General features: G+C 48.5%; 1 protein-coding gene across 24 annotated transcripts in view; it reads left to right on the top strand.

Annotated features, from left to right (window-relative positions):
* The window catches only part of LOC121934166 (microtubule-associated protein 4-like), a 275,880-nt gene that overhangs the window by 182,510 nt on the left and 77,862 nt on the right, over nucleotides 1-15,508 (top strand). For 22 of the 24 annotated variants that reach the window (XM_042474322.1, XM_042474342.1, XM_042474343.1 and 19 more), the window contains 5 exons: nucleotides 5,470-5,586; nucleotides 6,100-6,207; nucleotides 7,452-8,543; nucleotides 8,973-9,146; nucleotides 10,523-14,581. In XM_042474322.1, the coding sequence (XP_042330256.1) occupies nucleotides 5,470-5,586; nucleotides 6,100-6,207; nucleotides 7,452-8,543; nucleotides 8,973-9,146; nucleotides 10,523-14,581 (5,550 nt within the window). The remainder of the gene's footprint in view (nucleotides 1-5,469; nucleotides 5,587-6,099; nucleotides 6,208-7,451; nucleotides 8,544-8,972; nucleotides 9,147-10,522; nucleotides 14,582-15,508) is intronic. The other 2 variants (XM_042474332.1, XM_042474347.1) reach the window with 2 other exon arrangements.

Here is a 15,508-nt window from a genome sequence, read left to right as displayed (position 1 = left end):
ACTGCCCTTTGGACTGTCCACCACTCCGAGAGTTTTCACAAACTGCATTGTGGTCGTGGCCGCATATCTCCGCCAACAGAACATCATTGTTTTCCCTTACCCCGACGATTGGTTGTTTGTGGCCCCGTCCAAGCAGATGCTTATCTCCCATCTTCAGACGGCACTTTCCCTCCTTCATCTCTTGGGACTCAGGATCAACATGGAAAAGTCCTCCCTCTAACCCGCTCAAAGGGTGCGCTTCATAGGAACCATCTTGGACTCCACGACCTGCAGAGCCTACCTACCTCACGACAGGTTTCTCAACCTCAGGTCTGCAATTCTTCGCTGCCTTTTTCCCCGGCACATCACTGCCTGAACAGCTCAGGTCGCCCTGGGCCCTATGGCATCCACGACATCCATCACGCCGTGGGCCTGCCTCCACATGTGTCCCTTCCAGTCATGGCTCCTCTCAGTCTTCAACCCGGCCTTTGTCGCCCGCTCTCTGAGCTGGTGGCTCAACGCTCACACTGTTTTGGTGGGCATCCCCTTTATTCCCCCAGGTCATCCTCCTCCTCACAGACAATACCACTGTGATGTATTACATCAACAAGCAGGGCGGTACCAGATCGGCCACCCTCCTGGACCTCACTCTTCAAATCTGGAACTGTTACATCTGGAAACAGATCACTCTGCAAGCCATACATCTCCCTGGAGAAGACAACGAGCTTGCAGACAAACTGAGCAGGACTCTGTCACGAGTGGCAACTGAACCCTCAGGTTGCCTGCTACCTCTTCTCTCTGTGGGGAACGCCGGACATTGACCTTTTTGCCTCTCATCTCAACACTCAGTGCAACCACTTCTGTTCCAGGCTCCCATCACCTTGGTCCTGAGGGGGACGACTTCCTCTTCCAGTGGTCCGACAAAAAGTTCTCCACCTTCCCTCCGTTCCCTCTCATCACCAGAGTGGTAGCAAAGCTACGCATGGACAGATCGGACACAATCCTGATCACTCCCTGGTGGCCAAGGCAGCCGTGGCTCGCCCCCCCTCCTCCAGCTACCGCCCTGATGGAAAGGGATCGAATTCGAGCAGGCGGAGTCAAGGATTGTGGAAGTCTCCCATTTGGAGAAATGTTGAGGTGTGACTGGAAGTCCCATGTCGGGGTTGGAGTAGCAGACGAAAAGTCTGGTGGAACGACGAGAGGACGCAGTCCTGTCGAGGTAGAAAGCTAGCGCCTGTCTGACATCGAGGGAGTGGAGTCTATGCTCGGTGTTGGTGGTCGGGTTTGGGGCCCTGCAATTACATGTGGGACATCCAAGTCCGAGGCATTATACTAGGTCCAAGAGAACCAACAACTTGCCTACAGCGACTGGATATCCCTTCATATTACATGATATACTTTACAAGGCTGCTGTATTAGTTCTTTATGACCATTGACGAAGACGTTCAGTCGAAACGCGTTTGGTCTCTATTTTGTATTTCCCAACTGTAACAGGCGCACTGTGTTATCCCTTTTCATTTGTCTCTGCTGTGTACTTCCCAACTATATGGGCATACTGTGCTGTCTCTTTTTATTTCATATTGAGAGGCACAGAGGAATTTATCTGCCAGTGCATTGGTACTTTGTTTGCTTGACCTTTTTGTGGGATTTGCAGTTCCCAAGCCTAGTACTGATTAGCAATATTAGCCTTGTGTCTGTTAGCCTTGTGTTTGGCTCACAGGCCAAAACAAGCCTTTTTGTGCTCAGGATAGCTTTGTAATTTTTTCATCATCTTTTTAGCATTCTATTGCAACATATTGTTTTAATAAAATTGCCGTGTACTTACCATTTTTATCCCCCCTAAGCTTTTTGTCCACTCACTTGCGTGTTTCAGTTTAGGGTATCACCTCCCAGTTTTTCCTTATCCGGACATCGACAGCTTGCTGATGGTGGCTTGGAGGCTCCATCCTTAAGCCTTGCTACCTGCCTCGGTACGGACGGTGATCTTGGCTGCCCACAAACCGGCTACCCAGAAGTCATATGCTTCTAAATGGAAGAGGTTTCTTTCGTTTCTCTCTGAGAGAGGCCTTTCTCCAGCTCAAGTGATGACTCCAGTGGGGCTGGAGTTTCTGATGGCACTTTTGGATGCGGGGCTGTGCCTCATATCCATTAAGTGCTACCTTTCTGCCATCTGCTCTCATTTCGAATTTGATGGCAAGCCTTCCTTTTTCAGGGACCCTCTTGTGAAGAGTTTCCTGAGAGGTTGCTGTAACCTCCACCCTCTGGTTTCGGTACCGGCACCGGCTTGGAGTTTGGACGCGGTGCTGTCTGCTCTGCAATCCAAGCCCTTCGAACCCATGGCCACAGCGGACTTGCGACTAGTGACTTAGAAGACTACTTTCCTTGTGGCCATCACCTTTGTCCGCCGTGTGGACGAGCTTTGTACCTTACGGAGGGACAAGCCTTTCCTCAGGTTCCATAAGGATAAGGTTGTCCTCCGTACTGACATTACCTTCCTGCCTAAGGTGGTGTCTGCCTTCCATATGTGTCAAGACATTGTCCTACCAACCCTAGTCTCGAACCCGACCACTGAGATCGAATGCAGTTTCCACACCTTGGACGTTTGGAGGGCTTTGGCCTTCTATTTAGACAGAACTGCAGGTTCAAGCCATTCCGAGAGGCTTTTCCAATGCTACTCGGAACCAAAGAAGGGACTGCCTGTGTCTGCACAGAGGTTTTTCAAATGGGTGGCTGTTACCATCCACCTCTGCTATGAACTATTGGGCAGACCTCTCCCGGCTAAGGTTCGGTCCCATGCAACTAGAGCGGTAGCTACATCCTCCTCATTCTTGACTGGGGTCCCATTGGAGGATGTGTGCAAAGCTACTGTTTGGTCCCAGCCATTGACTTTCATTAAACATTATCGGCTGGACACCAGGCCAAACGAGATGCAGCCTTTGGAAGGGCAGTGTTGGTTTCAGGTTTACATTGATTGCAGTGTTTTTCCTTCTGTTTTGCTTGAAATGTATGTTTTGATGATACATTTCCATTGGTTTACATGTTCTGGTTTACATGTGCTGTAATGAATATTTCTGCCAAAATTGGTTCATTTACAACATTCATATGGTTTGCACGGTCTTGCATGACCTACTGTGTTGTTTATGTGCCTTATGTTTTGCACAGTTTGAGTGCTATTTATTGAGGTACAGGGGTACCCCGGGTTACGAAATTAATTCGTTCCGCCGCCGCTTTCGTAACCCGAAAATCTTCGTAAGGCGAAAAAGCCATAGGCGCTAATGGGGAAAAGCCGCGATTTCGTGCGAAATAGCGCCGAAAAGCACAAAAAAATTTTTCGTAACCCGAAATAACCTTCGTAACCCGGAACAGTTTTTTTAAATGGATTTTTTTCGTAACCCGGAAATTTCGTAAGGTGGCGCATTCGTATCCCGGGGTACCACTGTACCAAGAATGACTGACACAGTTTTTTTGGGTTCGACAGGTTTATTGTGAATAATAAACACATTTTGTTTGAACCATACTTAGGTTTCATGACACTCGCTCCGCCACTGACCTAAGCTTGTCAGTCTCAACCCATTTGTATGATTCGCAGAGACCACGAAGAAGAAGGACAGGTTGCTTACCTGTAATGGTATTTCTTTGAGTGGTCATCTGCAAATACATACAAATCCCGTCCGCCCTCCCCTCAGTGTCCTGCTCTTCATTGGTTCATTCTCATGTCGCTCACACAGCGTTAATTGCGGAACTGGGGAAAGAGCGGGAAACCAGGGGCTTTATAAGGGATAGACAGAGCTACAGTGCATCTTTGCCTTACGCGGGGATCCGTTCCGGATCCCTCCGCATAAGGCGAATTCCGCCTATGCTCGAGCCCCATTGGAAACAATGGGGCTCGTGCGCGGTGGTGCAGCGGCGCGGGCGCGCGCGGGGCACAACGGGCGCGCGTGCCCATTCAATTGAATGGGACGCTCCTCCCCATGCGCGCCCCGCAGCTTGAGCACGTATGCTCAAGGCTGCGTATGGCGCGCCCGCGTATGGCGCGGGCGCACTGTACTGCCAAAAAGTTACTAAAAGTTGCAAAGTTAACTTTGTCCAGTGATTCTAGAAGTTTTCAAGCAGCACTGCGCAGGCACAGTACAACCCATTTGTATGTATTCGCAGATGACCACTCGAAGAAATACCGTTACAGGTAAGCAACCTGTCCTTCTTCGAGTGGTCATCTGCGAATCCACACAAACCCCGCCCATTCTCCTCTCTGTCGTGTCCTTCTCTCTTGTCTGCTCTGATGGCGAACCTTTTTGGAACTGAGAAAGGGTGGGAAGACCTCCTGCCTATATAGAGGATGGGCGGAGCTACCGCCAAAAAGTCTTCCCTAGCAATTCCAGTAGGATCCGGAAATGCTGCGCAGGCACAGAATAACCCATTTGTGTGGATTCGCAAATGACCACTCGAAGAACTACAGTTACAGGTAAGCAACGTGTCCTTTTTCACCAAGACTACTGCATGAAAGAGTCTGGGATGCCCAAAGTTAAATGACAATTTAAAAAAAAATTCTCAGTGGGACTTTGAACTCTGTTCCCTGACAATAGTCCTGGTTCTAGTTCCCAAGTTTTAAATGAGCTGAATTGGATGTATTAGATATAAACTGTCATTTTAATTGAACATTTCACCTGTATGTGTCTTTTTTTGGGTAATTGCGGAATTGGCATTTTCTTGCTCTGTCCAGAATGACCAAAGCCCTCTCAGGATTCACTCTGCAGCCCCGTCCCAGCCAGAGAAGTGTTGGGTTATGTCCTTATAGTCAGATGCAGAATGATGGCATCATCCACAGAGATCTCAGGAGACCCCAGTGGATCTCAGGGGGAGACGCCATCCATTTGTGTCTGGCTATGGAGGCTGAGCCGGACACTCCTCTGACCCCCAACCCCTTCCTCCAGGTATGAAGTGACCTTGGATTTTACGCTGTGCTCTGCAATACAAGACTATGGTCTAAAAGTGTGGAAGCTCATAGTTGGGGGGGGGGGGAGAGAGGTGGAGGCAGGAGAAAGCAGCATCAGCCAACACTTTCCAGAATCTCTGGCTTTACACCTAAGAGGATGGACTATCCTTGTCCTCCAGCCTAACTTAAGCTGGAAGTGAGAGAGAGGTGGAGTGACAGTTTGACTGCCCAATCCAGTCTGGCACCTTCCATCTCCCTGTACCTTCTTGCTCCCATCCATAGGTGAAAGTGCTAAAGTCCCTCTTCCCTTGCCCTAAAAGGACATCAGGTAGGAGAGCACTGACAGTGAGAGATCGGTGGGATCTATGTGCACCCACACACCTCTTAGGCTCAGAACTTTAAATGATCATTGTTTCCTACATTCCATTTTTTCTTTCTCTTGATACCATCCTGTGTGGAAGTCATAATGTTTAGATTTCAGGTAAAGCAAAACAAAAGCCCGGACAGGCTGCTGGCCCCAACTTGTCTACTGTGTCAATGGTTTACCTCTCTCTTAGTTCCCAGCAAGATCCCTGAAGTGGCAGAGATGCATATGTTGGGAAGCCCCTCCACAGGACTAGTGGACTTCACAGGGCAGCCAAAACTACCTGAGGTGAAGCCATCTCCGCCGGCAGGTGAGAGCAAAAAAACATAGTTGGCTTTGATATATGGGCCTCCACTCATTCTCCCTCACTATCACAGGCATGCTCATTGGATGGCTGAACAGGATAGCTGTGTGAAGCAGAAAGGGGTACATCCTGCCCCAAAGTGGTTTGTCTTCTGAGCATTTCTGGCAGCATGGTCCCTGCATGCTAAGCCTCAGGTTGGGGGGAAGGCGGACAAGAGGTATGGTGCTCACCCACCTGTGTAATTACTGACCAGGAGATCCAGGCCTGACTCTTTTTTCTTAAATAGAAGCCCCATGCCTGGTACTTGGAATGATTTGTATGAGTTTGCAATTGAGCAGCAGTTTGCATGTGTGATAAGCATGCTGTCATACTGACAGTGAGGCCTCAATCAGCTTCTTCTTCAGGAGCGAAGAGCAGTCCTTTGGCCATCTGCCTTAGAATGTTATTTCCAAATATTTTTAAAACAATGGTAGGAAGATTAAGGCCTTCTGAATTTTCTCCTTGTATTGATCTCTGCAGCATTTCCTTCTCCAGTTGGTGCTGGTCCTGATCCTGCCGTGGAAGAGTTGATGGGCTTTGAACCCTCGTTTGACTGTAAATCTCTTCTGCCTAAACAGTCTCCAACAGGTGGGCCTCCACTTGCTCTGAGACGTACAGTGGTACCTCGGGATACGAAATGCGCGGGTTACGAAATTTCCAGGATACGAAAAAGTTGGATTGGCAAAAACTGTTTCGGGTTACGAAATATTTTTCGGGTTACGAAATTCATTTCGGCGCGAAATTCAAATGCTATAGGCTTCCAGCGCTATTTCGGGTTACGAAATTTTAGCGTTACGAAGGGAATGGCGGAACGAATTAATTTCGTAACCCGAGGCACCACTGTACCTCATGATCTGAGTTGGAGATTTCCTCAGCCAAGTTCTCCTAAAGACCATAGAGTCAGAAAACTATAGAGTTGGGAAGTTATTGGTGGTGATGTAGTTCAAGCCCCTGCCAGTTAAGAATGTGTAGCTAAAGTGTCACTGACAGATGTACGTCCAACCTCTGTTAAAAATCGCCAATGAGTTAGAGTCCATCATCTCCAGAAGTAGTTTATTCTATCACTGACAGTTTTTACAGTTTTCCTCTTGTTTCTCAGAATCTTGTCCTGCAGTTTGACTCTGTTAGTTTAGGTTGTGTCCTCTAGAGCAGCTGGAAAAAGCTTGCTACTTCTTCACTCATGAGAGGCCTTTAGATATTTGAAGGCAGCTAACACGCTTCTCAGTTTTTCCTCCTTCAGGGCAACATACCCATCTCCCTCAAGCATTTCTCTCAGGGTTTGGCCTCTAGATCTTGCTGTAAAGTGGTGGTTTGGTTGCCAAATAACACTGCTAGAGGGAACCCACAAGACACAGCATTGTCAGTAAGAGGTGCTGGGATGATATTTTGTTCATCTTTGCCCCATGCTCCTTCTTACCTCCTTTATTCTCATCGTCCCTCCTCCCCCAGTTCTTCTATCCCTTTCCATCCTGCAGACTTCTCTTCCCTTGTTGCTCCAAGGCTTGTAGGCTGATGGTGCTAGGGGTCCTTGCAGGTGCAGCATTCCAACATGCCAGGGATCTGGGTGGATGAGGTCGAGCTGCCAATCAGAAGCTGCTTAGGAATAGTTATAGTCTGGGGACTATAACTCCCTTTAGCCAGCCTGTTCATTGGCATTCTGATTCCTTTCAGAAAGATGGTGGTTGAGGAGCAGCCCAGCAAGGATTGAGTGGGCCACATATCCCTGATTCTAGGTGTTACCTGATTTGGCAAGAGGGAACTGTAAATGGTCAGACAGTGTCTGAACATACTGCAGATGGGAAAAAGCAGCTCTTTCTTCTTTTTTGGAACAGGTTTTCCAGAAGCTGCTGCAACTAAGGAACCCAAAGTAAAGACCATGGACACAACATCCCCAGGTGCAGGCAGTTCTTCTGCATTGGGAAACCCAGGGGAGAGCAAGCCTTTGCCTGGCCAGCACAAGGAAAAGGAAGAAAGCAGCCAGTCTCCCAGCAAAGAGGAAGCAAGCAAAACTTCCTCCAGTAAAAAGGTGGAAGAGGTTAAGTCTCCCCTCAGTCTGCAAGCAGAGGAAAAGGCAGCTGCAACCCAGCCTCTTGGCCCAAAAGCAGAAGACGGTAAGCCCTCTCTCACCTTGTCTACAGAGAAAAAGGAAAGCAAACTGCCTAGCCCCTCAGCAGAAGAACCAAAACCTGCTGCTGCTGCTCAGCACATAGAAAATGCCAGTGAGACCAAGGACTCTCCCACCCAGTTAGTGCAGGAGGTGGCAGATAAACCTTCTACCCATAAAACTGAAGAAGTGAAGGTTTTTCCTCCCAAACAGGCAGAGAAAGTGGAAGAGAACAAGGCTCCGTCTGCCCCCAAACATCCAGAGAAACCAGAAGACAGCAAGTCTCCTTCTGCCCCCAAACATCCAGAGAAACCAGAAGAGACCAAATCTCCTGTTCCCAAACATCCAGAGAAACCAGAAGAGAGCAAGTCTCCTTCTGCCTCCAAATACCCAGAGAAACCAGAGGAAAGCAAATCACCTTCTAACCCCAAACATCCAGAGAAATCAGAAGAGAGCAAGTCTCCTTCTGCCCCCAAACATCCAGAGAAACCGGAGGAGAGCAAATCTCCTTCTGCCCCCAAACACCCAGAGAAACCAGAGGAGAGCAAGTCTCCTTCTGCCTCCAAACATTCAGAGAAACCAGAGGAGAGCAAATCACCTTCTAACCCCAAACATCCAGAGAAACCAGAAGAGAGCAAGGCATCTCCTAGAGAAGAGGTTAAGACACCTACCTCCCTCAGCCAATCTGTAGAACAGTTTCCTAGGCTGGATAAACCTGATGAGACAAATAAGAAGGCTCCCAGTGCATCTGCTGAGAAGCCAGAGGAGGAGAAGCAGCCACTGCCAGCTAAACCTGTGGAACATCTCCTAGAGCCTGCAGGTAAGGAAGGCCATGGGGAAGATGTTCAATTACTGCGGGGAGCCTCTTTCTCTCTTCTTCTAGCAGCTAGGAAAGTCCCCACCTTTTCAGTTGGAGCCAGCCTCTCTCATGGGATGGTAGAGGCAAGGCAAAGCCCTAGCAGTTTATATGAGAGGAGGGGAGGTTAGTGGTGAAGTTATGGAGACCTTCTATCTGCCCCTGTCACAGACATATTTAGGGTCTTAATTTGAGACACAGGGTTCTAGAAAAAGACACCACAGTCCCTTTGCTTACTGGGCCCATGTCAGCAGTCTTTCTAGGATCTTCTATGAGCCAGGAGTCAGGGTGCAGCTGAGAAACAGACTCTTGCTCGTCTTGGCTTTGTGATTTTGACCATTGGGACAAGCTGCAGAGAAATTCCTTGTGACTTCTTTGTCCTTTTGTTTCTAGTACCATCAAAAGAAACTGTGTCCCCAGGAGTGTCCCCAGCAGATGCTAAAGAAACTCTGGCTGAAAAGCCAGCCTCTGTTCTTGCTGAAGCAGCCAAGCCCAAGGAAACGCCTGAGCCTTGCCCAGTGCAGCCTGCGGAGTTGATTCAAGGAAAAGGAACCCTGGAACCTGCAGGTAAGGGGTGATAGAGAAGGGAGAGAGGAGCTCCATCTCAAAGCGTGTGTTTTCCAACTCCATCTTGCTGCAAAGTGATTCTCTGTCCTCTGTCGAAGGGGCAAATCTCCATCTTCTGTGGTTCGTTTAAGGAACTGCATCGCCACATTCCACACCCTTCTTTCTATTTGTTTCCCCTTTTCCAGTTACAAAGTGGGCATCCCTTATTTGATGGCTAGCATTTCCTTGGTAGCGAGGGCACTGGCAAGCTTCCCTAAAATCCTTTCTCTTTTTGCTATGTAATCCTATTTTTCCTTCCTATGTCTGAGAGCCATTGGTATAATTTTTGTTATTGACCATTAAAGCAATCGTTTTTTAGAAGATCCTTTAAGAATACTGCTTTGCATTTGAGTGGGAGAACAGTTCTGGTATGTCCTCCATCTTCCCTGATAAACACACATTGCTATCACTGCTGAACTGGAGGATGAATTGCAGACAGAGAAGGCTTTGGGGTCTGTACATTGAAAAATAAACATTTTGAGTCCAACCACAGCCATTGATTCCTATTACCACGGCTATAGGGGTTGTCCCTTTTATCATTATGTCCCTGCCTATCAGGTTTTTCTATCCACTTGTGCCCACCTTCTGCCCTGTCTTTATTCACTGGCATCTTCACTTCCTGTAAGAAAAGTTGTCTATTTCTTGAGTTCTTCCCTATGTACTTGGCCTATTGTTCCTAAGGGAAAAGACAAAATGGACCCCGAAAGTAATTTTAGAAAAGCTTTAAGGGCTCCTGTCTTTGAGCAGTAAAGCAGTTCCTTGAATTTATTTTGTAGAAAAACTCTTCAGACTTTTTGGCCATATTGTGTGATATATTGGTACTAGCAGAGAGAGATGAAGTGTAAAATACAATGAGTTAATACCTTTCCCATCCGCCCAAATGATAAGGTGGGAGTTAATGCTTCTTCAGGTTGCCTTTGTCAGGAGGGAGTAAAAGGCTGCCTGTGGCTCCCTTCTGTGGCCTTTGAAACCCCCAACTCCCTGTTTTAAAAGAAAGATTTCGGTGTTATTTTTGTTGGGTTTTGCCCCAGACTTGCACAGAGAGCCTACAAAGCATGTAAAAACATGCCCAGCCCCATAAAGCATCTTAGCACCCACAAGTGTCTCTGTTTTTATTGGACTAGTTCTCAAAATGGCTACAGGAAGTGCCATAACGTTGCTTTTGGTCACCATTTTGAATGAATAGGAGTCTTTCAGAGTGCTCTGGGGGGAGGGCTGTAGCTTGTGGGGGGGGCATAAATGGCATTGTCCATGCTGCTGTGGACCATGGGGCTCTTAATGCAGTTACTCTTGGTGAGGAATTGCTCTGGTACTTGAGCAAACTTCCTGTATTCCAGGTCTCCCTCCTGCCCAAATAAGACAAGCTAACAAATCCAGTGACCACCACAGGTTCAGCAGAACAAAACCTGCCCGAGTGACTGCATCAGATGCCCCTGAAGAACTTCTTGTAGGTTTCCCAGCTCAGAAGAGTCAAGACCGAGGAGGAGAAGATCCCTTTTCCATGGCAGAGTATGGCTATATTGCTGGGACATCCCCTCGCAGCAAAGCTTCTACAAGGAAGGCAGCTAGCCAGCCATTTGAGTTTGGAGAGGTCCCCGTTTTGAGGGAGGGCTGGGACTTGGAAACTTCGGCAGCATTGAAGAAGAAGAAAAAGAAGCCAAAACAAAAGAGGAGCCAGCAGGTGAGGGTGGCAGAGATCATGGACAGCAACTCTGAAAGGCTGCAAGCTCCATGTGCACCTGAACCCCACAAAGCTGAGCTCCCTCTGCCTGAGCCCCATGAGAGCATGAAGGGATTCTTCAGCGCTTCCACAGAAATTCTTGGGAAGGAGGCATCTTCAGTGCTCAGAGATGTTCAGAGCCTCACCTCTGTTCCTGCAAAAGGAAAACCTACCCTGCAGATGGAAGGCCCCTCTCAACTAGGGCTGGATGCAAAAGCAGGAGACTTCGGCGGAGTGGAAGTGATGAGTGATGACAGCTTAATGTTGCTGTTGAAAAGCAAATGGGGGGAATCTTCTGAAGAGGAGCGGAAACACCAAGCACAGCAGAATAAGCAAAGAAGCCCTACCTCTCCACCAGTGCAGGCCAGCTCTGTGGAAGTGAAAAGCATGGAGTCAGGGAGACCGCCTCTCAAGGACCTCTGCTCTGATTTGAAACCCAGAGCCATGGTAAGCAGAGAAGTTGAGGTCAGGTCTGCAATGCCTCCGGTTACAAGTCAGAAGGTGGCCCCAGCTCTTTGTGGGGAAGGCTTGGCCATGAAGCCGAAGAAAGAGGAAAAGAATGAAGGGATTGGCAAAGAAGTTGCCAAATCCCTTGCTGAAGCCCAGACCATTGAGACAACCAAAGGAGGAGGTTCCTCTGATAAAGGCAAGGACAGACGCCTTGTTGCTTCAGAGCCTCTGCCAGAGTCAGGCCCCACTGAGGTGCTTTTGTCAGCAAATGCAAGTGAAAAGCTTGAGTTAGGTCCAGCAGAAACTCTCCCTTCCTTGGAAACTCAGTCCAGCCCAGCAAAACCCCTTCTTCCTGCACAGCCCATTGACAGCCCGAAAGCACCTTTCACTGATATGAACAAGGGAGCCTGCTCCTGTCCTTTGGACCAACCACCTGGGCCTTTGCCCAAGCTAGGGAATGACCAGCCCAAAAAGAGGGGCAATGATGGGAAAAGCAAGAGAACTAAAAATCATCAGCCGCTCCTTTTGGAGGGCAAGGCCGATTCCAGAAAGGCACCAAGTGCTGAAGAATCTGAATGGGCAGCCAGAAGCATAGAGGCAGGCTTCTCCAATGTGGTGGAAAATAAAACAGTTCTTGGCTCTGGAGGGCTGGCAGAGAAACCCAAGAAAAGAAGTAGTGAAGGGAAAAGCAGGAGAGCCCAATTTTTCCTGGAAGCAGGGAATAGCTCAGGGCACCTTCAAACTGAAGGGGGCAGTCCTGAACATGCTAGAGAGAGAACAGACCACAGGAGAGCAGGGACTGACCCCTTCACTGCCAGCCAGTCTTTGGAAACCTCTGGAGATATGGCAAAGCTGCAAAACATTGCAACAGCGCCTGGGATGGAAAAGGTGTCGAAGGCTTCCACTAGATCTATTGACAGGGTTGACTTCCCTCTCTCAGCATACCCCTTTATTTTGGAAGCACCAGTTAAAGAAGCTGACCATCCTGCACTTCTTGAGGCGGTTGCCCAGGCAAAGGGAACTGTTGCATTGGACACAGGCAAGGGGCTTCATGCTTTAGAGAGTCCCACCATCCCAGACCCTACATCACTGTTGCCAGAAAGCAAACCCAAAAAGAGGAGCAGTGATGGGAAAAGCAAGAAGTCTGAGAAAAGCCCCCCAGAACAGCCATTCCTCCTGGAGACGTCTGGTATGAGCAAGCCCACCAAGAGTTCTGAGATAACTAAAGACATCAGTTCTGCTGCTAAAGACCAAGTATCTGGGGGTGCCCCATTTCTGGAACAATTAGGAAGCAGTCATGCACAGCTTCCTGCTGCAAAACAGACAGAAAAAGATGGAGGAAAGAAGACTGAGGACTTGAGCATAGCTACAGACAGCAGTCCTTCTGAGCAGCTGCCCGCCTCCAATCGGGAAAGGCTCAATTCGGAGTCAGAGTTGATGTCTAAAACCAAAGCGGCACCTTTCACTGATAAAGGGCAGGAAGGCAAGCAAAAGTATGATGTGGAGAATGTAATAGACCCCCTGACATTGCACCCTGAGTTAGTGGCAGAAGAGCCAAAGAAGCTGAACAGTGAAGGGCAAGGTCCCCAAGTTCATAGCATTTTGGAGGCAAAGCCAGAGCTGGTTAGGCCGGCTACTGTGTATCATGAGATGGCTACAACTGAGGAAGGCAAGACCAAAGGATTAGATCATCGCTTAAAGGAGGCAAACACTGCTGGTCCAGCCCCTGTTGTGTCTTTTGGTGAACTGCCTGTAGTGGCAAAAAAGGAGGAAAGCAGAAAAGATGAGCCTTGTTTGGAAAAATATTTTGTTTTAGGAGCCAAGGAGGAAGCAGGTATAGTTTTGGAAGCTGAGAGGGAGGCCAAATTGAAAGAATGCTCTTCACCTAGAAGCAAAAAGGAAGGAAGAGCAGGTGGTTCAGAAGTTGCAAATAAGCAGGATCCCACCTCAAGACCCACGAAACGGGACAGTGACCGGAAAAACAAAAAGGCTGTAAGCAGCCCCATGCAGTCCATTGCTCTTCAAGCAAAGGCAGAACCAAGCAAAGGGCCTGGACTGGCATATCCTGTGGGAGAAACAGAGTTTGTGGATGAAAACAGAAATATCAAGAGCCTTCCCCCAGGGCATCAGGTGCATTGGGAGGAGGATGCAGCACGCTTTTTTGAACCCTTTGCTCCATCTGTCAGTCCTGAGGAAGCAGTTCAAGGATTGGGGTGCCCCTTCCTAGAAGGCAGGTTGGTTGGTGAGCTAAGCAAGGAGCAACCGTTTCCTCCTGAAATACCTAAGGATGCCAACAAAGGTGACCAGAAGGATCAGCAGGAGCTGCAAGTAAATTTGACAAATCTTGAAGGTACAGAGGCTATGGTAGAGGCTTCCCTTTTGATAAAAGCGGGTGATGAAACCAGGGAGAAGAGGAAGAGAAGTAAACGACCTCCATCCGATCAACTTCTCACACCAGATGCCGGATCAGGAAAAGATCCAGCTATCTGCTCTGTTTCCGCAGAAGGTGGAGGAATGAAACTCCTGAGTGCAACACAAGAGTCCGGATTTAGTTTGACGAAACCGCCAGTGGAAAGGGTACCAAAGATGGATGCTGGAACAGAAGGAGGCAGCTTTGTTGGAAGAGGAACCAACATCCCTTCTGTGGAGTTGCCATCCCTTTGGGAGAACAAGAAAGAAGCTGCCACCCTTGAGGCCCTGACGGCTGCACTGGTAGGTGGTAGTGCTGAGGTGGTGACTTTAGTAGAAAGCAACAAAGGAGCAGCTGAAGAGAGGGCCTCTGGATGTCTGGATGGTTTAGGAAGTAAGCCACGGGCAGATAAGACACTGGAGGATGTCCCCATGGAGGAAGCAGCTTCTGCTGATAAACCCAGAGACCTTTCTGAGCATCTGCAGCCTGACGATGCGAACAAGCCAAAGATCACTGCACCAGCCCAGGCAACCAGCAAGGAGGAAGCCAGTCACCCGAAGGAGGCGCTTGAGCTGAAGGAGGCACAAAGTCCTAAGCCTGAGGCTGGAGAGAGTACAACCTTGCTTCAGGGTGACCAAGTAGCGAAAGGGGGCAAGAAAGAGGCAAAAGCCAAAGCCCCTCCGCAAATGAAAGGCTACATGAGACCCACCAAGTCACGGGGGCTTCCTCCTCCTTCGCTGAGAGTCACTGCGCAAGAGCCGGGCAGGAGAAGGCCGACCAAACCAGACAGCCCCTCCCTGCAAAGGCAAGAGAAAGGTGTGTGTTTGCAACTGTGGCCTGCCAGCAATAATGCATACTACAGCTTGTGTGTGGGAATTTGCTCCTTGTTGTTGGGTTGGCATGAGCATCTAACTGTTAATCCTGCGACCGGTGCACAAACAGTAGCTGGCATGACTGTGTCTTGGCTGTTTCCCCCCCAAAGAGCCTGTTTGATTCTGCTTGCCTGTTTTCACGATGCTAATGGCCAGATTTTGAAGAACTGACATTGTAAGCCAAACTCCGTCGCTTCTATTTGTGTGCTTCTCCTTGTTTATGTATTTGGGACACCTACTCACTGGCGTTACAGACTGGGAGCTTCTTAAGACCTCATTTCATGAAGTCTTCCCTCTACCTGAGACTGAGGTCTTGGTGCATTCAGGTCTTCTGCTAATAAGACACAACCCCAAGATCATAGACCAAAGCCTGAACTCATCAGACTTCCCTTTTGGCCATATAGGCTTGTTGAGCCACATGGAGAGTGGGGTGCAACCACATGGAATGCAGCTATATAGAAGTATTTTAGAGGCCCTTGTGGGATATGTGTGGAAGAGGGAATTCTTTAGAAATCACATCCAAGTATCCCTCTGAAAATAAAGTGATGAACCTTGCAGGGAGGAGACAATCTTCCCTAGATGAGATACACAGTCAAGGGATGTGCATTCTGCATAACTTCAGAAGTGTCTGTTCCAGCTTGTATTCAAATAAAAAGGCACCAACACAAATGTGATTTAAGCCACGTTTAATCCCATATATATATATATATATATCCCCTAAATAACGGTGTTGTCATGCATCAGACTGCTGTGTCCATTTTTCAGCTATATTGGAGATAATGTTTTTCTCTATAATATATGACTTGATTGGGTGACACCTGGCTGAATGAAACTACGTGTGAAAGGGATCTAGGAGTCCAAGTAGACCACA

The sequence above is a fragment of the Sceloporus undulatus genome, chromosome 6 (assembly GCF_019175285.1).
Source record: "Sceloporus undulatus isolate JIND9_A2432 ecotype Alabama chromosome 6, SceUnd_v1.1, whole genome shotgun sequence".
Lineage (NCBI taxonomy): Eukaryota > Metazoa > Chordata > Lepidosauria > Squamata > Phrynosomatidae > Sceloporus > Sceloporus undulatus.
The sequence above is the reverse complement of the archived record's forward strand: the minus strand, read 5'-3'. Positions and strand labels throughout refer to the sequence as shown.